At 50.1% G+C, this 27,949-nt stretch overlaps 12 protein-coding genes across 12 annotated transcripts; 5 read left to right on the top strand and 7 right to left on the bottom strand.

Moving 5' to 3' along the window:
* Positions 1-772: 772 nt before the first annotated feature.
* On the bottom strand, positions 773-1,157 carry Aspvir_006828 (uncharacterized protein; the record flags this gene model as incomplete). The annotated part of the gene is given in 2 exon segments (XM_043270018.1): positions 773-1,068; positions 1,082-1,157. The coding sequence occupies 2 exon segments, from the start codon at positions 1,155-1,157 to the stop codon at positions 773-775; spliced, it is 372 nt and encodes a 123-aa protein (XP_043125953.1).
* A 318-nt stretch (positions 1,158-1,475) lies between these two features.
* Aspvir_006827 (uncharacterized protein) lies at positions 1,476-2,899 on the bottom strand (the record flags this gene model as incomplete). Its single annotated transcript, XM_043270017.1, has 2 exons — positions 1,476-2,793; positions 2,847-2,899. The coding sequence occupies 2 exons, from the start codon at positions 2,897-2,899 to the stop codon at positions 1,476-1,478; spliced, it is 1,371 nt and encodes a 456-aa protein (XP_043125952.1).
* Positions 2,900-3,492: 593 nt separating this feature from the next.
* gcy1 (putative glycerol dehydrogenase Gcy1) lies at positions 3,493-4,567 on the bottom strand (the record flags this gene model as incomplete). Its single annotated transcript, XM_043270016.1, has 4 exons — positions 3,493-3,988; positions 4,044-4,292; positions 4,353-4,481; positions 4,545-4,567. 4 exons carry the CDS (start codon positions 4,565-4,567, stop codon positions 3,493-3,495), a joined length of 897 nt encoding a protein of 298 aa, XP_043125951.1.
* Positions 4,568-5,417: 850 nt separating this feature from the next.
* On the top strand, positions 5,418-6,245 carry Aspvir_006825 (PSME3-interacting protein; the record flags this gene model as incomplete). The annotated part of the gene is made up of 2 exons (XM_043270015.1): positions 5,418-5,583; positions 5,677-6,245. 2 exons carry the CDS (start codon positions 5,418-5,420, stop codon positions 6,243-6,245), a joined length of 735 nt encoding a protein of 244 aa, XP_043125950.1.
* Positions 6,246-6,697: 452 nt separating this feature from the next.
* Aspvir_006824 (uncharacterized protein) lies at positions 6,698-8,536 on the bottom strand (the record flags this gene model as incomplete). The annotated part of the gene is made up of 7 exons (XM_043270014.1): positions 6,698-7,361; positions 7,422-7,678; positions 7,731-7,974; positions 8,028-8,219; positions 8,276-8,351; positions 8,409-8,454; positions 8,510-8,536. The coding sequence occupies 7 exons, from the start codon at positions 8,534-8,536 to the stop codon at positions 6,698-6,700; spliced, it is 1,506 nt and encodes a 501-aa protein (XP_043125949.1).
* An 875-nt stretch (positions 8,537-9,411) lies between these two features.
* On the top strand, positions 9,412-11,294 carry Aspvir_006823 (alpha-N-arabinofuranosidase; the record flags this gene model as incomplete). Its single annotated transcript, XM_043270013.1, has 7 exons — positions 9,412-9,518; positions 9,587-9,781; positions 9,854-9,966; positions 10,019-10,033; positions 10,089-10,177; positions 10,229-10,328; positions 10,390-11,294. 7 exons carry the CDS (start codon positions 9,412-9,414, stop codon positions 11,292-11,294), a joined length of 1,524 nt encoding a protein of 507 aa, XP_043125948.1.
* A 214-nt stretch (positions 11,295-11,508) lies between these two features.
* On the bottom strand, positions 11,509-11,880 carry Aspvir_006822 (uncharacterized protein; the record flags this gene model as incomplete). Its single annotated transcript, XM_043270012.1, has 3 exons — positions 11,509-11,563; positions 11,634-11,716; positions 11,773-11,880. 3 exons carry the CDS (start codon positions 11,878-11,880, stop codon positions 11,509-11,511), a joined length of 246 nt encoding a protein of 81 aa, XP_043125947.1.
* An 805-nt stretch (positions 11,881-12,685) lies between these two features.
* Aspvir_006821 (uncharacterized protein) lies at positions 12,686-13,897 on the top strand (the record flags this gene model as incomplete). Its single annotated transcript, XM_043270011.1, has 1 exon — positions 12,686-13,897. The coding sequence occupies one exon, from the start codon at positions 12,686-12,688 to the stop codon at positions 13,895-13,897; it is 1,212 nt and encodes a 403-aa protein (XP_043125946.1).
* A 518-nt stretch (positions 13,898-14,415) lies between these two features.
* On the bottom strand, positions 14,416-19,825 carry Aspvir_006820 (putative VPS9 domain protein; the record flags this gene model as incomplete). The annotated part of the gene is made up of 6 exons (XM_043270010.1): positions 14,416-17,996; positions 18,055-18,307; positions 18,370-18,483; positions 18,537-18,611; positions 18,680-18,778; positions 19,304-19,825. The coding sequence occupies 6 exons, from the start codon at positions 19,823-19,825 to the stop codon at positions 14,416-14,418; spliced, it is 4,644 nt and encodes a 1,547-aa protein (XP_043125945.1).
* Positions 19,826-20,165: 340 nt separating this feature from the next.
* Positions 20,166-21,992, top strand: tim44 (protein translocase subunit TIM44; the record flags this gene model as incomplete). Its single annotated transcript, XM_043270009.1, has 2 exons — positions 20,166-21,256; positions 21,317-21,992. 2 exons carry the CDS (start codon positions 20,166-20,168, stop codon positions 21,990-21,992), a joined length of 1,767 nt encoding a protein of 588 aa, XP_043125944.1.
* An 858-nt stretch (positions 21,993-22,850) lies between these two features.
* Positions 22,851-24,039, bottom strand: Aspvir_006818 (putative Hsc70 cochaperone (SGT); the record flags this gene model as incomplete). The annotated part of the gene is made up of 3 exons (XM_043270008.1): positions 22,851-22,905; positions 22,961-23,961; positions 24,037-24,039. The coding sequence occupies 3 exons, from the start codon at positions 24,037-24,039 to the stop codon at positions 22,851-22,853; spliced, it is 1,059 nt and encodes a 352-aa protein (XP_043125943.1).
* A 410-nt stretch (positions 24,040-24,449) lies between these two features.
* Aspvir_006817 (RIC1 family protein) lies at positions 24,450-27,915 on the top strand (the record flags this gene model as incomplete). The annotated part of the gene is made up of 5 exons (XM_043270007.1): positions 24,450-24,710; positions 24,774-26,168; positions 26,232-26,499; positions 26,563-27,041; positions 27,109-27,915. The coding sequence occupies 5 exons, from the start codon at positions 24,450-24,452 to the stop codon at positions 27,913-27,915; spliced, it is 3,210 nt and encodes a 1,069-aa protein (XP_043125942.1).
* Between the last annotated feature and the right edge of the window lie 34 nt (positions 27,916-27,949).

Genomic DNA, 27,949 nt, shown 5'->3' with positions numbered 1-27,949 from the left:
GGTGGACAGCGATCAAAGGGTTAGGAACAGAGATTATGAGATAATGTTAGATAGAAATCGCAGTGTGTGTGTCTCCTCTATTCTGTTTGACTGTTATCAGTGGATCACACTCTTCTGGTTAGCGCCGGGTTGGCGGTGAACATTTTGCCTAACGGGCATCACCGCCTTCATCATTTCTCTTTCTGGAGACTACCTTTGCATAGGCTCATAGCTTGTGGCCACTGGTTCCCATGTGCTGTGTTGTTGCATTACGCCTCAAAGAACCGCAGAGAAGTTGCATATCTTTGATCAACACAATACTCTGAGGTTATGGTCATCGAACAGAAAGTGCTATATACAACAAGCTTCTGCTGAGAAGAATACAGTAAAAAGAGAGTATCCGATCAAACTACCCAGTGATCCTCTGACCTCGTCTAGAACGAGGGGTTGGCGTTCTTGAGAAGCTGTTCGAAATAGGCCTGTGTCCTACTCGTTAGTGTAGCCACGGATTTGGACGGAGTTGCCTTAGGAACATACATGGAACCAGGTGCCAGCTTCAGGGGCTGGTTTGAGAGCGTCCTCGAGTCCACAGTGCGCATCGTAGCGTTTAGCAGGTATCCGAAGTGCCATCACTCTCACCACCGGGCTTAACCCAGACAAAAGCATCCACCAACTTATCTCCTGTGTCAGCGGTAGGCTGGACTCCGAAGCCAGTGCCAATCACATTGCACCAGTTCCCCCATGCAAGCTGTCCAGTGGGCTGCTTTCCGTTGCGGCCTATGAAGGAATCTTGTTAGGCGATGTGCAGCTGGCTAGCATGGTAGGACTTCCTGGTATCGACGATGAAATGAGCATCGAATCCAGCGCTGGCCAACTGTGGGGCGAAGTTGTTGATATAGATCTTTTCGTCGCAGACAGCATTTCCTTGGGTGTAAGAGGGGCACGTCGTGGCGACGAAGGCATTATAGTTAGCCACGTTGGTCACAAGACCACGCACAGAAGCAGGCGAACTTGCGTTCTTGTACACGGATGCATACAGTTCGGCTGCTGGGCCAATGTTCGCAGGCCAGCCCAGCCATCCAGCATGTCCTGTGCAACATACTCAGCAAGGCATCCTGCCCAACGATCACATGGGGCGCATGCAGCCAACTTACCAGCGTCGAGATATATCGCAACATTAGGGGCACTGAGTTTAGATTGGCTGGCGTAATTAGGCTTTCAGAATAGGCAGATGGCGTTGCGCCACCTCCAAGGTTAATATATAATATGCCTCCCTCGATATACAATTGTAGTGATTCCTGCAGCCAGCAAGCAATACCTGTAGGTATTGTCGCAGAATTGGTGTTCCACTCGATGTATATTCTGCAAACTACGAAGTACTCGCAGGATATTGATTTCTTAATTACATTCAGATATGTTATTTGAGAGCTAAAAAAAGAAACGACTGTCAAAGTCTGTGTAGATGATAGAACAACAAGAAAAGAAAAGAAAATCACTTAACGAAAGTGCTCGGCACGATCACATTCAGCCAGGAACCTGTGAATGCCTTCAACTCCTTCGTACTCTGATGCGCTCTCATGGAAACCGGCGCTGGAAACCTCAGGAAAGAAGGCACGATCGCCAAGTTCGCTCACGTTGATGCTGGAATATCCTGAAGAGGATGATACCCAAGGATTCTTGTCGGCAAAGATTGGAGAGTCTTCGAAACTAAGCCCATTGCTCGACTTTCGAGGATTCTCAGGCGAGTAACATGTCCCATCCTCTGAGGTCATCATTGCCTGCCAATCGACCTCATCAGGAGATTGTCCTTCCGACGCTTCTTGTCGGAAAAAGAACTCAGCCACATCCGAAGAAGCTGATACGCTAGGAGCAAATGGGAAGAGGAGTGCGAGATCAGCTCCTGTTCGGAGGTCGAAATCCTCATCCTGGCTAACCCGTCCTCGTTGGACACCGACCTCGTCGCATAGTCGCTCAACCGTCTCAGCATCGCACCCTGGAAATCGCACTCGGATGATGGATCTGTCATGTAAAGAGATAGGTAGATCACCCAGTGACGATAAACGCTTGAGATCATTAAGTACGGCAGCCAAATCTTTCAGAGCACGTGCGAAGTCGGCGGAGAGGAAGGACAAGGTGTCCGAGTTCAACGTTTCCACGTGGTGAACACCGGCAGAGGCAGCCTTTTTCTGAAGTCCAAAGGCTGTAATAGTTGGAGAAATCTGGAAATCGATGAAGGAACCGGAAGCCATGAGAGGGATCGCCGCCATCTCACGCCCAGCCTGATCTTGGAGCGCGCTCACAGCCTTGTACCTCTTCTGTCCCGTAATAGGGTCGATGCCGTCAAATCTGGCTTTCTGGCCCGAGAGGAAAAAGGCTCGCACGCCCATGGACACGTTGTTGATCACCTGTGCAGGAGAAGCTGGACCATGCGAAAAATAACGGGCACCACCAATACGTCCGGCACCAATGGTATAGCCTCCAGCCGTGCGGCCAAGAGTGCCACCGGTCAAGTTGGGGCGGAGAGTCGACGCAAACGGGGCACGACTAGTCAAGCGACCGATATTGGCTGCAACACGGGATTGGCGATACGCTGCGTGATCCCCTTGCAAGCCATTTTTAAGTGAGGAAACGAAGGAGTTTGCAGCACGAGTAGAGAAATAGCGATTGCTGCGGGATTGGCGGATAGCGGCAGCTCGGCTGATGGGCTGGCGGGTAGGAATACGTGCATAAGCTGGTTGAAGTCGAAGCGAGACTTGCTGAGCTGGCTCAGGAAACTTGGCCTTGAGCGTCTTCAGGGCCTTCTCATAGGCAAACCTGGGGAAAGTCAGATTATTGAAGTATACCACTATCAAGCAATGAGAACTCACCTTGCTGCTCGCCAGAATTTCGGGAGCAACAGGTGCCCACTGGAAGGCGGCATCCTGACGATAATAGAAAGGTGCTTCTAAAGAAGAATGGAGGATGAAAATACCATTCTCTTGATGGATTGATGATGGGAGAATGGATGATGAACGACGGTGCCTGGGGAATCGATGACTCCGCACGCGGTGGCGGTGCAGCTGATCTGCTGACGCCACGTGCTTATTGTTAGAGGGACCTTGCCACTGACATCTATGAGAACTATTTTCGAGTTGGATATTTCACATTTACCCCTCTACTATTTGAGACACATAACGGTGTCTGGTAAATACTAGCACCGGAAATTCCCTTGGGACGCAGTTAATGTAACTGGATTATGGCCTCATCTCTCTCATCTCTGGGCTCGGAGTCGATCTGTTCCATTTAGTGATAAGGATTATCCGACTTTCAATGCTAGTGAGGAAGAGCGTTGAAGATTCAGTTCAGACTAAAATTACTAGAGGTCTGCTGATAGACTTGACTGTTAACCTCTCTAATCCACTTTAAATACTTGAGCGGATATACAAAGCAATTCGATCTATCAATTGGATATCTAGATAAGTCAGACACGCAGCGACATTTCACAAGATATGCGCATCATCAGTTAAGAAACATTTACTCGTCATCACCAAAGAAAACCTTGACGGGCAGCCAGCTGTCACCACAGACCTTGAAGCGGTCCTTGAGGTTATCCAATTGATTTACCTCGTCGGCTGTGAGATCCCAACCATCAAGCTCAAAGTTGGTTTCAATGCGCTCCTTGTTGACAGACTTTGGGATTACACTCCATCCTTTCTGTAGACCCCACTGAAGCAGAACCTGCTGAGGGGTCTTGCCCTTCTTTTCCGCGATTTGCAAGAGAGTCTGATCCTTGTACAAAGGAGAGTTTGTTGAGCCAAGGCAAGAGTAGCCGGTAGAATGAATACCCTTGGAAGTGTTGTAGGCCACGAGCTTAGGCGAGGGGTTGTTCGGGTGCAGTTCAATCTGGTTGACTGCGGGGAGAATCTTGGTGCTTGGGTCGTTGAGAAGCTTCTCAAGGTTTCTGATACCAAAGTTAGAAACACCAATGTTGCGGACCTTGCCAGTGGCGGGCAGTTTCTGCATCTCTTGCCTATGGTACTTGTTATTATAACAACATTCCTTATTGAAAAATTCCAGAAGCTTACCATGTCTTGATGAAGTCCCAGTCAGGAAGGTGCTTCGACTTATCATTGGGATCGGTCGAGCATGGCCAGTGCATAAGGTAAAGATCGACGTAGTCGACACCAAGGCTCTTGAGAGACGAGTCAATTCCCTCTTGGACACGGTGATGCCATGTGTTATCGAGCTTGGTGGTAATCCAGATCTCTTCGCGAGGAACACCGGAGTCCATGATGCCCTGGCCTACTTCAGCTTCGTTACCGTAGGCGAGGGCACTAAGATTGGTCAGTCCAGCAGAACCTTTGACATGATGAACAGAGGCACGTTCAACTCACGTGTCAATATGGCGATAACCCTTCAACAGAGCAATTTTGACGGCCTCTCTGACTTCGTTGGGCTTAGATTGCCAGGTACCGAGACCGACTGCGGGGATCTTGTCACCCGTGTTCAGGGTGTAGGTCTTCCTACAGATTGGAAATTGTTAGCGAAGCAATTCTCTTGCGCATCACCATCTCACGATCACGTACTTCGTATGCTCGAGAGTCGACATTTTGCACGAATGAACAAAGGATATACTAGCTGATATTCTGGACTGGAATGCAGCTGCAGTAGGGAACGATGGTTCTCGGGAGAGAACATGGAAGACAAGGGGTGAAAGAGGGATTTATAAGCTGCCTTGAGCTCCGAGCCGCGAGAAACCGCATAGTTAGGCAGGTCCAAGCAGGAGGCTATGACGCTATACGAGCTACGATGGGCGGAGTCGCCCCTCTCAAAGAGTGGGGGAGCATCCGTAGATATGTCTGGCCAACATAGGGAGCAATTATCCGAGCGGTATGCCTCATTATCCAGGCATTCCTCATTTGAGCAAATAGCAGAACCTAGAGAGGTACATCGAAAGACAAGGTCTGAAGATCCCTTGTAAAGCATGGCATCTATCGATTCAGAGGCCAGGAATGTCAGATAAGCATTTCAGGCTGTAAACCACCTGCACTATTTGGAGTAGTTCCAGCTTATCTGGGTTCCTGGATGGAACCTCGCAATGTTGCAAACTTGCATTGGCAAAAGTCCAGTGAGTGGGCCTGCATCCACATGCATTTTGCCTAAAATGGACTTGATTAGGAGAATACTTAGTACAAGGCGGTGACGGCAACAGTAGCCATTCACCGCCTTGATTTCTGCCAGTCCATCAGAACATTACCCCAACGCAAGCTCAAGATTCTCCCTGCACCATCAGCGCCGAACGACGCAAATGCTAAACTCGGATATTCCTTAATCAAGTATCGTTATTGATTGCCGAAGACAAGTGATTACTACGTATTTGGTGTCACATCTGCATCATACTCCCGGAGTATCCTGCATCTACAGACACAGAGCCCCCCATCCTAAGGGGAAGAGTCGAGATGTCGTCTGGTTTCGTGGCTGCTGGAACCGATCAGGAGCCAGTAGAGCGTGATGATGAATGGCGTCGTGCACAGCACGAATTGGAGGAGGAGCGGAGACGCAAGGCGGAGCTAGGCAGGCAGGAGGGCGGGAAAAGTCTGTATGATGTCTTGCAGCAGAACAAGAGTAAGTACCACATCGCGCAAAGGCAGCTTGCGGTGCTCTCTTGGATAGATCCCATTTGGACTGACATGTTAGGATGATTGTTCTGCTGCGTAGTGGCCAAGCAGGAAGCTTTTGAAGAGAAGATAAAACTGAAGAACCAGTTCCGGTCTCTGGACGAGGACGAAGTGGAGTTCCTCGACTCCATCATGGAGTCGACGCGTGCTCAAGAAGCGGCCGTGAAGAAAGAGACTGCAGAGCAGCTTGAACTATTCCGTCGACAGCGAGAAGAAGCAGAGAAAGCTTTGCTGGAAAATTCATCAGCAGATGTTTTGCTGTCCAACGAAGGAGAGGACTGGAAGATTCCTGCACGGAAGAGACGACGGGATAAAAACAAAGAACTCTTGTTACCAGGCAAGAGACGGAAATCCGCGAGTGAAGGCGCTGCGGAACGGCCTTCGCCCAGCGAAAGTAAAGCAGACGCTCCCAAAATGCAATCTCCTTCGAAAGATAGCAAAACACCAGCCGCTGTTGAAGTGCCACCGGCTGCAGAGGATGCCAAGACGACGAAGTCCTTGGGGCCCTCTTCTACGTCAGATCCGCAGAAAGCGAATGCAAGTCTGCCAGCAGCAAAGTCATCCACATTGTCCCTCGGGTTAGCCGGGTATAGTTCTGACTCCGAATGAATATGCAACACAAACTTATTCACACAGTAACTACATTTGGTTCATTAGAATAGTTCGTCCGTTCATGTCATGAACACTGGCATGTGGAATTATCCAATAGACACCCCGTTAAGTTCCACCTCCGAGAAAATAGTCTATTACACTTCTCTCAGATACAGATGGCAATGCCGCTTTATCTTCTTCTAGTTGCAGTCAGGCACTCATGAGAACAATAATTACCCGTACTTGCTGTTCGTTATGACGACTGAGATATTGGTCAAAAACTAACCTTCTTGAATAGTCTATGTACATTCTCCCAATTAGTTAACAAAGTGTCAACGAAAGAGCAAAATACTAGACATTCTCACTCCATCTCAGACATATACAGCTCGAGCAACGTGCCATGGGATTGTGGAAATAGCTTGGTCCTCACTCCCCGACTAGCTGCACTCTTCTCGTCATTATCAAAGAATTCACTCGTGATGCGTCGCAAAAACAGCCCGTTTCTCTTCTTGTTCCTCGAGCTTGCGCTCCAAGTCGTGCGGGGTATAATCCTCCTTGCGGGTACCAGGCACGATCCAGGGAGCGTTGGAGAACAGGTAGTTCATCTCCTCGAGAGGCAATTTCTTGGTCTCGGGAAGGAGCAGCCAGAAAAACAGTGCATTAGTGAAATTGCAGATAATGAAGAGGTAGTAGTAGCGGTAACGAATATTTGTCATGGCGATCGGCGTCACTTGACCGATCATGGTGTTGAACGCAAACGATGTCATTGTGGCAATGGAGACACCCTTCGAACGTGTCCGTGTGTCGAATACTTCGGCAGGGATAATCCACGAAAGGGGACCGCAGGTGCACGAGAAGGAGAAGTTGTACAACCAGGTCATGATGATGAAGCCCCAGTGAGCACCGGTGTTGTTGGCTTCAGGAGGGAACCGCGCCAGCAGGATACACGCGATGATGAAGGTGACCATGTTGCCCAGGTTGCCACCGATGAGAGTCCAGCGGCGACCGAAACGATCAATGAACGCCATGCATAGGCACTCCGCGACCAAAGCGATGATTGAATTGATCGCCTGGTACTTGAGCGTGTCGTCGCCCGCAATGCCGATCTGTTTATAGATTGTCACAGAATAGTATCTGCAAGGTTTCTCATCGTTAAAATCACACTGCTAGTCGTCACATATGGAGAATACTCACTGGATCGCCGAGACACCAGTCATTTGCACGGACGCCTGCACGGCACAGCATAGGAAAAGGCGGCGGAAGGACGACCGATTAGTGAATAACTCAATGTAGGACTTGGCCTCGTGCTCGTGCTCATACACAATGCTCTCCTGAATCTGATTGTACTCTGCGCGCACCCACGCGTCATCCTCATTACCATGAGCATGGAGCTTTGCGAGGGTCTGTAGGCCCTTTTCGTTGAAGCCATGGTCAATAAGCCAACGAGGTGACTGTTCTTGTGTTAGCACCGCATTCTGTAAGGGAAGCATTCTATCTTATCACCTCAGGGAAGAACATGATCAGTAGACCCAGGACGACTGCAGGAGCGATCTGCAGACCAAGTGGAACTTGCCACTGAGCGTTGTTCGATGGATGAAATCCGACGTAGGTTCCATATGAGATCCACGCGGCACACAGCGCACCGACACCCAGCATGAACTGCTGCAAGGCTGTCACACGGCCTCGAATCTTGGGGTGGCAGATTTCGGCTTGGTACATGGGAACAATCATGGTGAGGAAACCAACTCTGGGTTCTCCATTAGCAAGGTCGCCCGGTCTGCTTGAGGGCATTCAACCTACCCGAGCCCGGCGAAGAATCTTCCGGTGTACAAGTATGCAATGGTCTGGGCACCAGTTTGAAGACCGCCTCCGAGGCAGAAGACTAGGCAACCGATCGCGATGGTCCATCGTCGTCCCAAATAATCACCGCTGGGACCGGCAAACCCTGCCCCAAAGAAGGCTCCCGTCGTGAACATGGACACTACCAACCCACTACGCAGGCGTCAAACTTCATGAGCCCTCTAACCAGCAAAAGCAGATACACTCACGTTTGCGTGTCATTTGCGGCAAACTTTGCCTCGAAAGATTTACACGCAATGACCTCTGCAATGACACCCAAATCATCTTGACACCGCAGGTCAGCGCTGTGAACACTCAAGGTCCAGCGGATAGTATACGTACAGCCAAAAAGGAACGAACCCAGGGAGGCGAAGACGCCCACCAGGAACTAGCCACCGACAGGTCAGTATAGAGTCAAGTACCTGAGGCATTGCTGCACATACCTGGTACCACGACGGACTCAAGCGCATGATCACACCAATAAAGGATCTGGATTAATAGTAACAACGATTATTCCTCTGGGGAAAACCAAAAAAATGCGGAGAATGAAAAGGATCGTCCTGGGGTGCTCCGCAGGGCCTTTTTAAGGACATCTACTCCGTACTGGGGTTCAGATTCTCGCAATCGAGTGGTAGCACCACGCGACGCAATAAAGTCAACGCCATATCGTTTATCGTGCAGCAACGACCTCTCGCGAAGCTTAGAACAGGAATATCCGGCGGAGTAATTGCCAAAAGGCCAAGTTTCCTTGATCGGGGCACCTCGCGCAGCACCTTCAAATTCTGAGCAGACTGGCTAAATGTGAAACCAACAAATCCTGCCGCACGTCAATCACTCTTAAACCCACGGCAAGGGAAAGCCGAAAGACAGCCATAGCCGGGCTATGTGGGGAGCTAGTTTCGCTGTCAGAAAGTCGAAAGCAACAAATCAGAGCAGAACATCACCAGGAGAGCAAGCAAGCTGATTGATGGAACAACTGGTGGCGTTTGCTCGGCTCCAACACTAAGCAGGAATCCCCAGCCAACTGTTCCAGTTGTCATCAGCTACGGCGCTCAACATCTCCTCATCAGTGGAATCATCGTTAGAGGCCTGGATTTTCCCCCGCAGGGAATTTGCCCAATTCAATATAATGATGGAGCGATGGCCGAGGATAAATCCAGAATACAAGCTGGAGTTTGAGAGCGCCTTATCGAGACGAATCAGTTGCGGTTGCTTCGGATAATAGTACTGATTCATTATTATTCCTTCTTCCCCAGTCTATCGTTCCTGTTGGGCTTTGAGATCTCTTAGTCGTCGAATATACTTGACTCATTTCGCCGGGATTTGTTGACTGCCAACTCCCATCATGACTACTTTCACGAAGCTCAGTGAGCAGGAGACACCAAGTATCTCCGTTCATGCATCGCGACGCATTTCCAAGATCAACCCTAATATCTATGCCGGGTTCACAGAGTAAGACCAATCCATGCTTGATGCTGAAGACATTGCAACTCCGAGCGTGTGCTAACCTATGATCTCAGGCATATGGGCCGATGTATTTATGGAGGCATCTATGACCCAGGCAATCCTCTGTCGGACGAGAATGGCTTTCGTAAAGATGTACTGGAAGCCCTCAAGGAGTTGAACATCCCTGTTGTTCGTTACCCTGGTGGTAATTTTACGGCTACATATCACTGGATTGATGGTGTCGGTCCCAAAGATCAACGGCCTGCAAGGTAACTGCATCTCCAGCTAGAGCTTTAGGAATTAGCCTTTGAGCGAATTGTTAACTCAATCATGGCTCTAAGACCCGAGCTGGCTTGGCTGGGAACTGAGACCAACCAGTTTGGAACAGACGAGTTCCTGAAGTGGTGCGAGCTTCTTGGAACTGAGCCTTACTTTTGCTTGAACTTTGGCACAGGTACGATACGGTCCAGCTGTTCTATAATGCGAATGCTGACATTTGACTCCAGGGACTCTCGATGAAGGTAAAGCATGCCAGCTTCGTACTTCCTTTCGGCTTATACTAATGTGGGTGTCTAGCTCTTGCGTGGGTTGAGTACTGTAACGGTACAAAAGACACTTATTATGCCAATCTCCGGAGGAAGAATGGCCGTGAAGAGCCTTATAATGTATGTCATCTGTGCTACTGGTCATTTGCCAGGCAATAACATAGACTCTAGATCAAGTACTGGGCTCTTGGTAACGAAGTGTGGGGACCATGGCAGGTCGCCCAGATGACCAAGGAGGAGTACGCTCACAAGGCCTACCAGTGGGCAAAGGGTGAGAACCTATTCGCTTCGACTCCGCAAGAACCAACCAGTCATGCTAATATACTTCCTAGCGCTGAAGCTGCTTGACCCCACTCTGAAGTTGATCCTCTGTGGCCAAGACGGCACTGCCTCATGGGACTACTACACACTGAAACATTGCCTGCTTCCCGCTCACTCGCCTCTCTCTACTAGCACCGTCCCTCTCATCGACATGCACAGTATCCATCTCTACACCTGCGGTTCAACTCATCTCCCCAACATCACTGCTCCCCTAGCCGCTGAACGCGCGATTGAGATTACCTCGTCCCTCATCGACCTTGCCATGATTGAGAACGGTATTCCTCCTGACCAGCCGCGGCCCACAATCTGCTTTGACGAGTGGAACGTGTGGGACCCCCTGCGCGCTGAGGGCAGCAAGGGCGCTGAGGAAAGCTATACCCTCTCCGACGCTCTGGCCGTGGCCATCTGGCTCAACGTCTTTGTGCGTAAGAGCAGAGACGTCGGGATGGCCTGTATTGCACAGAGCGTCAATGTCATCTCCCCCTTGATGACGACCAAGGACGGTATCATAAAGCAGACTATCTGGTGGCCCTTGTACCTGTTCTCGAAGTATATGCGAGGCTGGACCATCAATGCGCACGTCTCTTGCGGTGCCTATGAGGGCGAAACGAGTCCCAAGTGGATCCGCGCCGTCAAGGACACACCCTGGCTGGATGTCAGTGCCACCTTGGGAGAGGACGGATATGTTAATGTTGCTGTCGTCAACATCAGCGACGAAAAGGATATGGAGAGCAAGTTCGAGGGGGCTACTGGTGATGTCACTGTATTCGTGGTCACTGGAAACAGTGTCTCGGCCTGCAACATGAAGGGAAAACAGGAAGTTGGCCTGACGGAAAGCACTTGGGACGGCAAGGGTGCCTACAAGTTCCCCAAGCACTCGTTCACTCTACTTAGGTGGAAGGCGGAGCAAGTTTAGAGCTCTGAAGACTACTCTAATCTTCTTCTTCACTCCGTTGTTCCTTCGGGTTTCTTTCGGCCTAATGATACTCTACGGGAATATAGAAACGACTCATGATAGACATCACATCACATTATTTCATCAATCCAGGACATGTCTCATCACACGTGATTAGGAGTAAGACTTTCGTATAGATCCTAAACCATCAACTGTCATATTCCAACATCGTAACTCAACCAAAGTTGACATCCTTGACTTTATCCTCTTCGTCAAGGTGGATGTTGAGTCTGGCAAATAACAAGTCATCAGAATTTGTCCATATCAACGTAGATATAATAACTAGGCAGGCATGCATACCTTTCCGGTCTATGATCCATAGTCATCGCGTCACCGGGACGAAGAACTCGATGGTGCTCGGGTAAATCCTTCTTCGCAAAGGTCTGTTCACCATCAGCAACCTAATTTACGATCAGAGTAAAATAGTCCGAAATCGCACATTCACATCGCTGGTAGAGTCACTGATTTTTTTGCCGGCGAGCTTGTTGAGCCATTCGCCCTTATCAGAACCCATGTTCGAGTTGATTCCTGGGACGACAAGAGGCATGGTGAACTGCGTTTGTGTAAAAAATGTTCGTGTTATTGAGCTGCGAAAAGGGAAGGGCTGAGATATTCCCATTCAAGTATGTGTTGATGATGTTCCTGATGGCGTATTCTCAAATGCTGGGGATTTATATAGCTTGAAGGCAGCAATGATAAGCGACCATGACGTCGTTTGTGGAGAAGCAGGCATCTAGATCTATATATCCTTTTTGGGATTAGTGTATCTGCCGCCATGATTATGATTTCACCGTCACGTGCTGTGTCTTCTGTGCTTTGTGTCCCCTTCATCAACATATGGTTTTTAAGTAGAGAGGTATATGGTTGTGAAGTGGTTTGTGTGTCGCTATATGCCTCGGAAAATTATGGTCAATGTTTATCAGCCAGTGAGTAGTCTTCACCAAGTGCCAGAATTGCTTCCATCGTAACGTCTTTTCAGACATTGCAACAAGGTCTCCGAGATGTCCAAGTCTTCGTCACAACGCAACTCAATCCTCCCGTCTTACATTGTGCCTCATTAAAGCTTTGGAGATTATGCATGTTTTGATGCTGATATCCAGCGTTGCGTCTGTTGGTTGAAAGTATACAAAATGCGCAGAAGGAAGGTGCGTCGACCACTGCCATCGTGCCTGCTTTTACCGGCACAGTACCGAGCCTCAGCTGCTCAGAGAGTAACATGTGAATGATTTCCATCCAGATCTTCCTCACGGTGGTTCCTCCACTCATTGTACCTATGTCTTGAGTGTGAGGTTTTTATTATGGTATCCTGAGTCGACCTTTTGGAAACCAGGATGCAAGGAAGCCTACTCGTCATGCTCGCATTACTTTGTAGTGCCATGTACACTCTCCAGTCGGGCTCTCCCTTGAATTTCTGCTCTCCAGAACCTTCCATCGTGTCATCAGCATTGCTGCCGTCACGATCCGGAGTGGTATCCGCTTCAATACCATTATCAACCGCTCCGAAAGGGATTCGTTCATGGCCAAAGGATAGATGGGACAGCATCTACAATTTCTTCAAAGATAAACTGCATATTCAGCAACTGAGCCTCAGAGGAGATGACCGATTCGAGCTGAGCGATGAGGTCGATACATCCGACGATTCCACGCACTTAGATTTCACCACTGGCTTGGGGGGCTCGACAAAGCATCAATCGTCGATAGGGATGGAGACACGCACAGAATCTACAAAATCGCACAGATTGGCTTCGAAGAAGACCCGATGCACATGTACGCCCACAGCAGTATACAAGAGAACCGTGAGCTCAACCGCGGATTCCGTGACACCAACACCATCGCATAAGTCCTTTCTCCCGCATTGGAGCTACAAGAAGAGCTCCATTGCTGCCGCGGTAGTATTCATAGTTATTACCACTGTGGCTTTTATAGCCCTGACCGTCCTCCTCATCAGAAGGCTTCGACAATCCTGGAAGCGATACAAGAAAGGGAAACGCGATTACGCAAATTCTAAATACGCTGCAGTATCTCCTCTCGACGACAACATTGCTACCTACTCATTTTGCAGCACGCCGAAAATCAGACACAGCCGCGAATTGTCGATATCTGACAACAGCGGTCCAACTACTAAGACATACGTCGCGGAAGAGGCAACGAGGCTGGAAGCCGTGACTCGAGCACTTTGCGCAAACGCAGATGCCATGCCGGTTTCGCCTCTTGGCTCATTTGCTGCTCCAAAGCAGTCAGAAGCCAGGCTCCCACAAGCGTCTGTGCAAGAGCGCCCAGGGAAATCCGAATTGCCCACGGAGCCATGGCGGGCCGGCTTTGTTCCGAAGCAAGTGGTCGTTGTGTCTCCATTGAATCGAATGGTGTCAGGGAAAGTAGCAGAGATTGGGTGGCAATCATCGTTGAGAACTATCGATGAATTAAGCTTGCCTGAGCCGCAAGCAGGCCCTCAAAGGCCACACCGAAAAGCTCGGCGCGAGGTCCGCAACCAAATTCCGTCTACAGATCAACTTTTCCGTCTTCCATCAATCGAGAGAAGCACGTCACCTCTTTTCGAATTCTGAATGTACGTGCCACTTAGTTTTAAGCGTTTAATCCTCGTGGATCGCGATGTCAAAGGCGCCATAGCTTTGAGTAGAGTGCCCTTCCCAAATCTCTCAGGCACTGGTAACGCTCGTCGAGAGCTTTTGAATACTCGGGATTTGTCAATTGCTTAGTGGTTCTAATGGGCATTCCCAGAAGTCAGAACTTTGTTTGGTCGTAGGCTGTACACACCAGAGGCATGACTATTGAACACATACCCACGTCGCTGGAAAGAAAAGGTCCAGGAGTTGTACATTCTTGAATCTCTTTTTCCTCACAAGTTGTATAAATATCGAACATGATCCCTTCTAAAAGGAAGAATGGCAGACAATGCATTGATGCCACCGTACCTCATCCTCATTTTCATCAGCGTCGTCACAGATGTAGTGGGTCATTAAAAATTAAAGGCTTTGAACGAGAAGGAAGTAGGCACAAAACTATTCTATAGGCAAGCAAACGAACCAGGGCCGCATAAAGTCTATCTATCGTACTGTACGGTTTACTTCATCTCCCGTATCCGGTTCAAGCACCGTTCAAGGCGTTTCCCTCGCTCCTTTTCTCGGACCAGGGTGGACCTGACGAAGGCGCGGATGGCGTCCCGGCCGACTTTCTCCCGCCAAGATGTCCACCCGGCGAGTTCCCCGACCACAACATCCTTGTTCCATGAGATTTCCCGGGAGAGGCGTCCGATATGGACTTCAGCCTCTTGGATCTTCTGTTCCAGATCGCGAACTGACATCTGTCGGGATTCCTCCATGCCCGGAAAGTTGATGTTGAATTTCCGGGGCAAGGACGAGGAGATGAGAGAGGAGCGATTGCGGGAGAGATTACGGGTTGTGGATTGTAGATTCGATACGAGCGAAGTAGGGCGGGAGAGCGAACCAAGTATTGCGACACTCGTGTTGTCGATCGAGGCAAAGACGGATAGGAACTGAAGAAGCGGAGATGAGTCTGAGGATGAGGTTGACAAATAGGAGGCGTAGCGGGCGAAAGCGTCCACATGTGAATGGGGGAGCGCGTTTGTGGGCTCCTGGAGAGTCGAGACTACCGACGAGCACAGGGCCAGCGCGTCGGCCATATCTGACGCCGCATTCTGCAAGGAATGACCACGGCGAATCAGACTGCGCGTGCTGGCATGAAGGGCACGAACCATGTCCTGGGCCTGGGCCACGAATTGTTCTGTCTCACGCATGCCTTCAACTGTCACAGGCGCGTAGTCGTCCGCAATCGACTCGGAGAGTACCAACGCCTTGCGCCGGGACCTGTCCGTCATCATCTCCGGCTGCAGCTCGGGCACTAGGAAGAACTCCCACAGCATCTCGTGGGTCGCAAAGGTTGGGTGGGTAAGCAGGATTTTCAAGAATCTGTCTAGTCTCTCTTGCATGTTGTGGAGAACAGACCGAGATGGTTTGGAATGGATTTGAAAAGGATTGCGAAAGTCCGAAAAGGACGGAATATAAGAGGCCGGATGCTCCATTGCGAGGCACTGGGCAAGATTCTCGAAGTCCGAGAGGGTGCGACGGCATGTAGTGACAGTGTAGGTGGTGGAACCAGCTCGAGATTCGTCTGACAGGGGCTGAGAGCTTGGGGCGCCGGACTTCAACACAAAGCGTACTGTGGCATCCTCAACGAAATACGAGCGTACAACTGTGGTGACACGACCAGATGGATCATCATATGTCGAGGGGGAATTTGAAACGAGAATGAGATCATCAATGCGATTACGGACTTCATCATCTTTGGCGAGCTCGACGGCCGTCAATCCGCGAGCTTCCTTGAGGTGAACGTCGACCCGGGGATCCAAAAAAAGGATACGCACTTGATCGACGCGGCCGTACTTACTAGCCATCATCAGAGGCGTGAACTTCTTCTCGTTGGTTGCGTTTGGGTCACAATCGCTCTCCCGTAGAATTCGAATTGTGATCTCTGGATCACCGACGATGTGTAGCAGTGTATTTCCCTTCGAGTCCACATGATCGTCCAGCCGCAAAGGCAAGCCGTCTCCCTGAGATCTTTGAGCGGCGGTCAACGCCTCGTTGACCATCGATTTATAATCAGGATGATCATAAGATCTGCACAGAGCAAAGAGCGGCGTCTGGCCATTTCTGTCACGTTGTCGCCAAGGAATGAGTCTTTCCAGTCTATACATTACTGACGGCGTACTGAATAAATAGTGAGCAACTGTGCGTCCATGCATGTCTGCTTTTTTGAGGTAACCAGCAATTGTTCGCTCGTCAGTTGCACTGAACAGAAAGTCGAGCAAAGTTTCTACCATTTCAGGATGAGCGAGTTGCACTGCGGCACTGAGTAACGTTGTTCCATCCGTGTTTGTATCCCCGAGAATGTCTTCCAATGAGTAGTACTCTTCTAGGCTCAGCAAGTACTTGAGAGCCTCCGGCTGGCGACTGTCAATGGCCATCATGGGAATTGAATCACCCGCGGGATCTTGCGTTTTTGTCAACGTCTCGATTGAGCTGTCCCCTTCTATTGCACTGGTCATTGATTCGATTGTGGTGGTGCGAGAGAGAAGCGAAGTAGCCGACGACTCCGATATGCTGCGGACATCCATCGACACTTTCTTCACAGGACGCAGAACTTCCTTCGGCGGGGAGGTGTTTGTCCATGTTTGAAATGGGAACACATGTGCCAGTGGTGGCACCTCGGAAGGATTTTCATCAATTTCTTGGAGTTCACCATTTGACCTTGAGAGCCTTCGATGAATAGAATGTCCTCGTAGCGGTTCATCCACGTCTTCGTCCTCATCGGTTTTGAAGAAGACTGATTTCCCTTCTGGCTCGTCCGGGGCATCGTCCATTGAGCTATGGTCACCTTTGGCTTCAAGAATGGCCCTCATTTCGGCAACTCGTCCGGCTCTAGTGGCATTCCACAGGCGCTTGTTGCGAACACTGGCTCTTCGGAGGCCCGCTGAATCAGTCACTAAGTACGTAAGGACTGCCTCGAATGTGCTCAAAGCATAACCCATTTCACCGCTATCAACATCGTCGATATAGATGAAGTGCTGCATATACAAAAGTCTTGCTTGGAGATGTCTGACCTGGGACCTGATGACCACAATAAGTAACAAGGAGACCAGAATATCCGCGTTTACGGTGACAGGCGCTATCTGTTTCTCCGAGGCTTGAAGATTCGCGTTATCATACGTCCCGGGGTATGATAAGACCTTGACTGTCTCCAGCAAAGTATTGAGCATGTCGTGTGGACACTTTGCGTCCGTCATCTTTCGGAACCCCTCGACCGCTCTTCCGAGCCGATGTAGCAACTCTCTTTTGCCCTCTCGACCTCCTTCGACAACGATACCTACTTGTGAAACATCTAGATTCTCCATATGACGGATTCTGGAATCCAGTTCTGCGTCCTCGGGTTGACGGAAGCTGCATAGTCGAGGGAACAGCAGCGGTTCGTGTACTTGCTCGGCAACATAACGCTCAATCAACCGTTCTACCAGAGGTCCAGTCAGGTCGGTGGTGGCGCCGAGGAGAGACAACTGCTGTTTGTCCACGAGCCGGAACAGATCGATTGCGGCGGTAACTGCTGTCTCCAGGCTGCGGCGCATCAAGTCCTCATCATCTTCGAAGTACTCCTCGGAATTAAAGGGAAGCCCTTCTCTGTTGCGGGACGACGTGCTCCGAATAGAAGCGACTTCATCCACCGAATATTCATCGCGATCCGGTTTACGTTCGTAATCATCAGGGATGGAAGGCGAGCGCGACGGAGGCGGCGGTAACGGTTTCCCCAGTTCTTTCCCAAATTCTCGAAATAGTCTGTCTAAGCCTGGCTGCATCTGTCTTGCAATCATAGGAAAATTGGCCAGCAGTTCTCCGAACGACTTGATTTCCTTCTTCGGTAATGAAGAGGCAGAATCGCCAGATTTGGCGCCTGTATTCGTGACTACTCTTTGAGGTAGCGACCCGGGCACTACAGCAGAGATGATCTTCCCTGGATCGAATAAGCCGATCAACGGGCGGGAGATGTAATAGATAAGCCATGGCTGAGAGTCGGTACTTGGAGTATAGTACAGAGCGTCGGACAGGAGCTGAGCTTGGGTTAGGGATTTGAAGCCTGACAGTTCCATTCAGCACAGGCAGAGAAAACGCAGAACGTAAAGAGACCTTCCTACCTTTATTGCTGTAAACCGAACTCTCTTTGACAATCACGGTTCGCCCGTTGACAGTCGTCACCTGCTTTGCCTTCCCCCTGCTATCACGAACATTCGAATCATCCTTGGCATTCCCGGTAGCTCCATTGGCAATCGGGATTCGCATCGTATGACTTCCCAGAAACTCTTCGGACACCACAAGATCGGAATAGAGGAGGTTGGACTCACGATCTCGCGACCCGATTAAGGATTCCGTGGTCGGAACGAGCAGGACCTACAGCAAAGGTAAGAGTCTATTCCTCAGGCTTAGTCCAACATGATCCCGACAAGACATACATGATTCTCTATCGGCAGACACTGCCCTGGGACAGTGCTTCGGAAGAAGGCACGGAGAAAGGGATTTAGAGGGTGCATCCAAACGGTCTCGGACGACGGCCCGAGAAAGGAATTCTGGCACTCATCAAGCCGTTCTTCTCAATCCCAAAGTCGGGTTTGCGCTGCACCCGGTGATCGTCACAAGAGAGGAGCAGTTCCGGCGCATACGCTCGCTGAGGATCTAGTAACCGCGCAAGACCCGACTATTGCTGAAACCCTCAAACAAAAGTCAAATCTATGTAACGGATGTCGGATGAGGAAAATTTCATACAATCAAAACAAAGTAGATAGCAGAATTGAGATTCACGTAGAAACATTCGCGATCAAAGATGAGGAGCTGGAGCCTTTCAGCCAGCAGCTTTCGGAGACACTGGAGATCATGCGCTAGTCCGTATTTGGTAAGCTGCTAATCATCTATGGCAAGCTTTTGGTTTTTGGTGCATTCAGAACGGTTCCTCAACATCTAAAATGAGAGCGCTCAAGAAAAAGCATTGATATTGGAAGGCAATGAAGACGCGAGTTGGGCTTGAGATGAAATCAAGATGCAGAATACAACCTAAGAATCTTTTGTGTATCTCCTGAAAAAAGAAACGACTAATGTACAAATATAGCTGCAGCCCAGACGGGGTTCACTAAAGATTTCAGACACTGCAGAGTAACATAGGAGACTCAAAGAACCCTAGTTGTGCGAGCCAATGCCTGATACTGAAATGAATGCGCTGCCCGCCAAGCTCCTTGTTTTCAGTTGACGCTGAAGCGAAGGAATAGATGCCTCTCGAGGCGATGGGTATGGGAGAGAGAATATAGATACCAGGCAGGATTAACCCAGTCTCCGGACCTTTCTGCTTCTCGTACCACCGAACTTTATCCGTGTCGAATCTGTCACTCGACTCACCAGCCCGCGAATATTCCTTCCCTCACTGCCAAGCAGAACCTTGGTAAATGCTTCTCGACCCTGACCGAAGCCCTGAAAGACGATTTCAAGCCGTTGAATGTTCATGAGATAGCCTCTTTCCTGGATTTGACCAAACACGTGGGACGTCAACTGATACGCTGGGTCATATCCAGAACGGCCACCTTTCCGAAAGCCAAGGTGTCCACAACTCATCGACAGCATTGGGTTCCCGTTCGGTTGCGTCAGCGTGAGAAGTGTATTGTGTTTGTGGGCGTAAACATGAAGATGGTGAGGAGGAGAACGATCGGCATAGGGGTCTTTAATCATCTCTGCTTCCAAACTCTCGGCCATGCGGGAATAGTCGCGACTGACGCCCTGGCTAGCGCGAGCTTTTTCCCCTTGCATCATTCTAGTAATAGCAGAGAGCGGCGAATTGTCTTCGGTGGTCTGTTCCGACTTGGGATTCAGAATTTGTCTCTCAATCTCGCGAGTTTTTTCTTTCGCGCTTGAGCTGGCCTTCATGGTGGTAGAAAAGGGGCGCAGAACGCGCGGGGAGATCACTCGCGACTGGCATGATCGGCTAGTATGTGACAATGCCTTGACCCAGGATGTGAAAGAGTTCATGTTGCTGCGTGGCCGAGGATAATATCGGGGACGTCCGGCAGTTGAAGCAAATAAGGGCAGCGAAAGGCCAGTCGAGTTGGCCCAAAGGCAGGATAGAACCTAGAATTGAGCGGAAGGCCGATGCGATAACGAAGTAAAAGAGAGACCAAGTACAAAGCTTCAAACAATATGGGGCATACACTCAGCTAATCCGGTTGAATCGGCAACAATACTACCTTGTCGACTGGGCCTGGAGAAAATGGCGGCGGAAAAGGCGAGGCCCGAAGTTTTCGATCTTGGCACCCGCGATCTCAACTTTTTTCCCTTCTTCACCAGTCGAATCGCTTCTTCTCTTCTACTCCCCACGGCCCCAAATCTGTTTACTTCTCAACATTTGGGGTTTGACCCATATTCTTCGTCACCTCTCACTACGCTTACCTTGCGATATTTGACTTATATTTTGTCTCCGGATTTCCAGAGCATGATCTCGGCTAACAAGATGTCGGCTGTCGCACAGGCGGCCACTTTACGGTCCCATGTCCCCGGCCTGAGGACGACATACGGCAATGCCATCGCTTCTTCGCGGACTCTGATTCAAAATAGCGCTTATTCGACCTCCGCCTCTACCTCGCTTACAGTATTGCAGCGCCAGAAATCGTCTCTTCCCACACGCGTTCAACTTATCTCTCCGTATACTGCTTTGCCATTGACGCGGTCATTCCATATTGCCACTGCCCGTTGGCAACAACAGCAAAAAGAGAAGCAGAGTGAAGAACCGAAAAGTGAGAAGAGCGAAGAGGCGAAGAGTGAAGGGGACAAGGAAGAAGGACAGAAGGAGGCGCCTCCACCACCGCCGCCTCACGGAGACAAGACTCCATGGCAGGTTTTCAGAGAGACTCTCCAAGCAGAGTTCAAGGCATCCAAGGAATGGAATGAGTCTACTAAGGCTCTCGCATCCTCTGCTCATGAGTTCGCCGAGAACGAGAATGTCAAGCGCGCTCGTGCCGCTTACGAAGCCGCTTCAGGTGCAGCAACTTCGAAGACGTCGGCTGCGTTGAAAAAAACAGGCCAGGCCATCGGAAAAGGAGCTGCATGGACATGGGATACCCCTGTTGTTAAGGGTATCAGGAAGGGTGTCAGCGTCACTGGTGCCGGACTTGAAAAGGCCACAAGACCCGTACGTGAGACGGAGGCCTACAAGAACGTGAAGGAAGCCATCGATGACGGAAGCAGCTCTCGCTATGGTGGCTGGATTGAGAAGGAAGAGCGCCGTAGACAGCGACAACTGCGTGAAGAGAAGGAGCTGAAGAGCGGGCGCCGTTCGGCCGAGCCGCTGGTTGAAGATCCAAAGTAAGTGCTACATTCACATGGAGCTTTTCTTTTCACCATTCTGACAATTGCCCGGTGCAGTGCGGGTACCAACCTCACCCTTCACAAGGACGCTGCTTGGAAAGAGTCGTGGCGCGAATTCAAGGACTCAAATCCTATGATGCAGAAACTCTTCGCTCTGAAGGAGACATACAACGAATCTGAGAATCCTCTCATCAGTACGGCACGCAGCATCTCGGATCGTGTCGCTAGCTTCTTTGCCGAAAATGAGACTGCCCAGGTCATCAAGAAGTTCCGGGAAATGGATCCCAATTTCCAGATGGAATCATTCCTGAGGGAGATGCGCGAATATATTCTACCAGAAGTACTTGATGCCTACGTCAAAGGCGATATTGAGACGCTCAAGCTCTGGCTCTCCGATGCGCAATTCCATGTTTACGCTGCTCTTTCCAAACAGTACACCACTGCGGGACTCAAGTCGGATGGCCGCATCCTCGATATCCGAGGCGTTGACGTTTCTCACGCCCGTATGCTGGAACCAGGCGAGATTCCCGTCTTCGTTGTGACCTGCCGTACACAGGAGGTACATGTTTACCGTAACGTTAAGACGGGTGAACTCGCAGCTGGTATGGAAGACAAGGTGCAGCTGGTTACCTATGCCATCGGTCTCACGAGAATACCCGAGGACGTCAACAACCCCGAGACCAGAGGATGGAGGTTGATTGAACTGCAGAAGGCTGCCCGTGACTACATCTAAAGTCCCCGCAACATCTACTCCTACGTACCTTATCCCTTCAACAAATTCTCGACCGTCACTCACCATTTCCTGATTATCGGCGGCCTTTGATGATGAATCACCTCTCATATTCTTCTCGATTGTTTTTGATATCATGCCACTGTACCATATCGACTATCTAAATAGAGACCTGGCGGAACCGGCGCTCATGTTTTATCTGTGATAGTAACTTCGGCCTATTGATTCATTTTCAGTGTCTTTCCTATTTCTTTTTATCATTGCTGCCTGAGTACTTGTCTGTCCTCTCCACAGATTTCACGGATCTGGTTTTCCAGTTTTCCTGGATCGCAGGCTGCGCAGACGGATCGTTACGAATAGCGAGGACATCTTTGATCCTGGATTGCCAGCATAATAGCCAATGCCCTTTTTTGCGCTATCTCTATGGGCGTATACGGCGTTGTATTATGTGACTTGCGACAACCAACTCCACTCCGAACATTTTCATGCATTGGCATCTGGAATCATACCCAGCCTTTTTGCCGTTTTCTGATGCTTTTTGGTACGGGCTACCCGAACATATATTTGATCATTGATACTACAATGCACTGGTGAATGCTTGGCGTGCCTTGTCAAGGTAATACCTTTAATCAGTGACAAACGTAACTGACTACTCCGTATATTGACGAGATTGAATATCATTGAGCAATTAAAACTTCTATCCGTTTGCAAAACTCATGACCAAGCTGGTATGGCTCATATTCAATAAGCACAGGTGGGTGAAGCCAGAGAAGGTGAATATCTGTTAGACAGATTCAGAGGTAATATATCGTAGCTGAATGGAAAAGGGGAACTTTCGTGCAACTGAGGGTAACTTCTGGTTTACTGTTGACCCTGTTGACCTCCACGCCCGGCGCCGCCCATCATGTTCTTCGCCCTAGATAGTTTGGTTAGTTTTCTGTGACAGAAAAGAAGTGCAAGCATGAACTTACATCTCCGCAAGGCTTGGGTCGCTCATCAAGCTAGACATGTCCGGCATTCCACCGCCACTGCCGAAGTTCTCGGCCATCTGCCTCAACTGGGAGTTGTTCATGAGGTTGTTCAGCATGTCTGGGTTACTCATCAAGTTCTGGGCCATGCTTGCGAACATGGGGTTGCTCATGATAGAGCTAAGGTCGGGCATACCACCGCCGCTGCCGCCACCTCTGCCGCCGAGCATGCTGGCGAGAGAGGAGAGATCAGGCATTCCGCCAGCACCGCGCGATGCTCCAGCGGCATCGTCGACATCATCGGCAGGAGGCTCGGCACCACGGCTGGCCTCTTCGATCTTCCTCTTAGTGGTTTCAAGACCTCTCTTCATTGCATCGCTACCTCCGTTACCTTCCGCCTCAATACCCTTTTCGTATGCTTCCTTTGCTCCCTTGTAGTCTGCCATATCGAACCGCGCTAGACCGAGACGACTCCAGGCCTTGGAGTACTTGGGATCCACAACAGTGGCGAGCTCCGCATCCTCCGCAGCTTTCTCATGTTGACCGGAGGCAGAGTAGGCAGCAGCACGGTTGGAGAGGTAGATTGGGTTCGAGGGAGCGATGGACAGGGCCTGAGTGTAAAGATCAATCGCCTTACTGTATTCCTTGCGGGCCATGGCTGCATTTCCCTCCGATTTCAACTTGTCGGATTCGGGTGTGGGAGCACCAGCCTTGGGCTGCTGTGCCTCTGCGCTCTTGGCCTGCGCTCCAGCACCAGCAGATTCTGTCGAAGGCTTCTTACGGAGCTTCTCGTAGACGCTGAAGATGCTCGCCAGAGATTGTCCGCCAAGAGCGTCCTTGACAGCGGCCTCATCGGAGGGGTCGACCTTGAAAGTGTCCGCAATACACGATTGGGCGATCTCAATGGATTCAGCGTCATCCGTAGTCAGAGTGCCATCCTTCAGGCTGGAGTTTAAAAAGTCAATAATCGCAAGCGCCAGGCGCTTCTGAGACTCGGTGGGAGCCTAGAGATGGAACAGGAGTCGGTAAGTTACTGATCTGCCGTGAATACGGTGTACTGGAGAGCCGGACCATCTTACCATTTTGTGAACTGACTGAATATCGCACCAAAAGGTCGGATTGGTTCAAAGTCAAAAAAATAAAGACAGATAAAGCAAGCGGAAGACTGGAGAATCAATCGAAGGCTCGTGAAGCTGAACGAATGCGGGGGCCTCAGACCGCAGTGTTTGCTTTGTTTGTTCTGTTTGTCAGGGGAAACTCCGGTACACGTGACGATGGGGATCATCATCAACATGTCGGCTCAAATACCATTGTCACATCAGATATTCGTTGTTTTGATGGCTAAGACGTGGAGGACTTTGATAATCACGGCGGGTCTCTCTGGGATTGGAATGTCCCGAGTTTGACACATCAAACTCCATCCTAGAGCAGTCGAAGATGACTCAATGTGAGCTCCTTGTCCTGTCTGTGACTATCGCACCCAAGTCGAGCCATGTACTGGCCAAATGGAGTTCCGCGGGTCTATGCGATCAATGGCCCAGGGATTCCAATTACTTTCCATATCGAGTCCGAGGCAAAGGAGCGTGAGACTGCTGAGGAGGAGAGATCTGTAACGGATCACAATGTTAAGGGAGAGAGGCCCGAAACCGAGTCAGCCTGGGCCAATGAGACCATTACTGGTCTCTGTATTTCTCGGAGCGGCCACATATTTGCGACGATGACCGACTCCTCGATAGCTGTTTGGCAGACTAGAGTATGACTTTGCGACCCTCTTGCTCGTCATGGAGTGTGAATTGATCTGCTGACTTGCCGTTAGCCTACCGCAGTTGTTGCTGCGATTGCCCGCTCCGCCTCATCCCTGAAGACTTACGGGCCGAATGTCACTGTTCTGATGCATCCTGACTCGACGATACTTGCTGTGCAGACACTTGGTGGATATCTGCTTACTTATACGATTGCGACTGACCCCACCAGTCGCGTATATCAACAACATTTCGATCAATCGAGTCAGAACCGTCGTCAGCAACTCGCTCGACTGTCTGCTGAGGACGATGCGAATGCGGTGCGTGATGTTAGCCTCCGCTTTCGGATGGCAATCAAAATCGAATCTGGCATTGTCAAAGCTCTGGCTCTTGACCAGGAGCTGGTTGTAGCTACCGTCAGACCTGCGGCTGTCCAATGCATTCGGTGGGCTCCGGACGCAAGCGGAGCCCACACCACGTCGGAGCTACTCAGCCGTATTCTGAATGTTTCGAAGCGGACCTCTATTACGGATATGGTCTACGATCGAGCAATCAATCTATTGGTGTGGGTTACCAGCGAGGGACAAGCATATGCCGTACAACGACTGCCGGAGAGGACCAGCACGGCAGAAAGTCCAAGGAAACTTTTCCAAGGCCACTGCTTCCACGATCCGAAGCATGATGGCGAAAAAGCAATCAAGGTCGCGATCAATGCCCGGTTTTCATTGCTCACAGTGAACTGCGCCAATGGTGAGATCCTCGTCTACACAGCAAAAGACTATCTGGGGAATGTTCCATTCTCACACAAGCTCCAACTACCCGCTTCTCCTACCACCATGGGCAGCTTGAACTTTATGTCCTACTCTCCCGACGGATATTGTCTTTTTGCAGGCTATGATCATGGCTGGACAACATGGAGCGTATTTGGCAAACCGGGTGGAAACAGCTTCTCGGTGGATAGATCGCTCGCTGCAAACAATTCTGAAGACTGGTTGACTGGGGTATCCAATGGATGCTGGGTAGGCGGAGGGTCAGACATTCTATTGACAGGGCGGAACGACCGTCGCATATGGATCCTTGAAACAGCCCGAAGCGCTCTTACGGGCTGCTTTTCTTCAGCTAATCTAGCCAGAGGCTTGTTACAGACTGGCACAGAAGTCATCCTATATCGCGGCCATGATTTACCTGATCTTATGACAATCTCGGGCAAGGACTCACTGTGGCATCATGCACAGTATCCTCCAGCATACCTCCATTCCCAGTGGCCGATCCGCTCGAGTGTCGTCTCGCAAGATGGGCGATACATAGCCATTGCAGGTAGACGGGGACTTGCGCATTACAGCGTCAACAGTGGTCGCTGGAAAGTCTTTGAAGATCCGAAGACAGAAAATTCGTTTGCCGTCCGCGGCGGCATGTGCTGGTATGGGCACATTCTGATTGCCGCTGTCGAAAGCGATGGCTCCTACGAGGTTCGTCTTTTTAGTACCACTAAGCTGTTTTGAAGCAACAGAAGGTTGATGGCTTTTTTACAGCTGCGTCTATATTCCCGAGAACTGTCTTTGAACAAGCATTCAATATTGCACAAAGAACACCTTCCCTCGCCAGTGGTGTTCATAGGACCTTCTGGCGAAGATTCGCTTCTCGTCTACACTTATGATAACATCTTATACCATTATATTATCAACTCGATGCAGCAACGGATAACCCTTGTCCCTGTTGGTCAGATTGCGTTCAACGGTATTGTGCGGGCACCTACCAGAGTTCGGGCGATTAGCTGGGTACTGCCGGAGGACCAGATGCGTAAGTGTCTAAGTGTCACTCTTATGGGTTTGTGAAATTATGGCAATTTCTAACGTCTGGCAGGAAACGGCGATCCGTCTCAGGACGTAAAGGTGGCATCAGTGCTGCTCTTGGTTGACGGAAACATGGTTCTATTACAACCCAGCTTGGCAGAATCTGGCGAACTTAAATATGATATGCGGGTCATTTCTCACGACGTTGAGTACTATATTTTGATGCGAGATCAATTCTCCTTCAATTTTGCACCGCCAGTGGATGAGTCTGTTCCAGCCAGTCCCTCGGCCGAGGTGGCATTGAGTGCGTACCACCATAGTGATCAATCACTGCGGGATTCACTCTGGATGTTCTGTGGCAAGGAATTGCTCGTCTGGGGGAATGTGCATGATGTTCTGCAACGAGAGGAAGTGCCAAAGCCAATACAAGTGCCGTTGGACTTCTACCCTCTGTCAGTACTGTTGAACAAGGGCATAGTTTTGGGTGTCGAGTCGGAAATGATACAAAGACGTGATGTCACATTTGCCGCTCTGAAATTCGCTATAAGGGTATGATCTTCGCTTTGTATTCCTTATACATGTCATCCATGTCGACATATGTACTGATGTTGAACAGACTCATTTATTCCTACCATATGTTCTACAACATGATCTTGTCCGTGGAGACATCACGGCAGCACTCACGCTATGCCAACGTTTCTCCCACCTCTCATACTTCCCGCATGCCTTGGAAATGCTTTTGCACCACGTCCTGGATGACGAGGTTGATAACGAGAGGAAAGAAAGCAAGACCGATAATCCCTCTCAAAGTCACGAGCCACTATTGCCATCCGTCATTTCATTCCTTCAAGCATCACTGCCGATTAAAGTCTTTTTGGACATTGTGGTCCAGTGCACGAGGAAGACCGAGCTTCGCTCATGGCGCACACTTTTCAACCACTTGCCTCCTCCAAAGGATCTTTTTGAACAGGCCCTAAGGCTCAACTCTCTCAAGACGGCGGTGGGGTATCTGCTCGTCTTACAAGCCCTTGAAGACGAAGATGAGGGTGGTCAGGAGGCGCCAATCGAGGACTATGTTGTCCGTCTCATTGGTCTCGCGTCGCAAAATAGCGATTGGGAGCTCTGTGGTGAGCTGGCGCGGTTCCTGATTGCTCTTGATGCATCTGGGGATATGCTTCGACGCGCTATCTCGCGGGTCGGGCTGAGAAACGCAGTTCAATCAGGAGGCGGCTTGAACTCGAACGGCTCAGGGATCAGTAGCAAAGGATTAGGCTTGGGCATTTATTCACCACCGTGGCCAACATTATCGCCAACATCGTCCGTATCACCACACTCGCGACAACAGATTCGTTCGGAGGACCAAGGGTCCCCTGTGAACAGCGCGACAGACGATCAAAGCACATTCTCTTCGATCAGTCACTGAGCATGTACGGCAAGAGCGCGTCGCAACTTCTCTT

This window comes from Aspergillus viridinutans (assembly GCF_018404265.1).
Source record: "Aspergillus viridinutans IFM 47045 DNA, scaffold_4, whole genome shotgun sequence".
Taxonomy (NCBI): Eukaryota; Fungi; Ascomycota; class Eurotiomycetes; order Eurotiales; family Aspergillaceae; genus Aspergillus; species Aspergillus viridinutans.
Note: the sequence above shows the minus strand (reverse complement) of the source record. Positions and strands in the feature narration are given on the sequence as shown.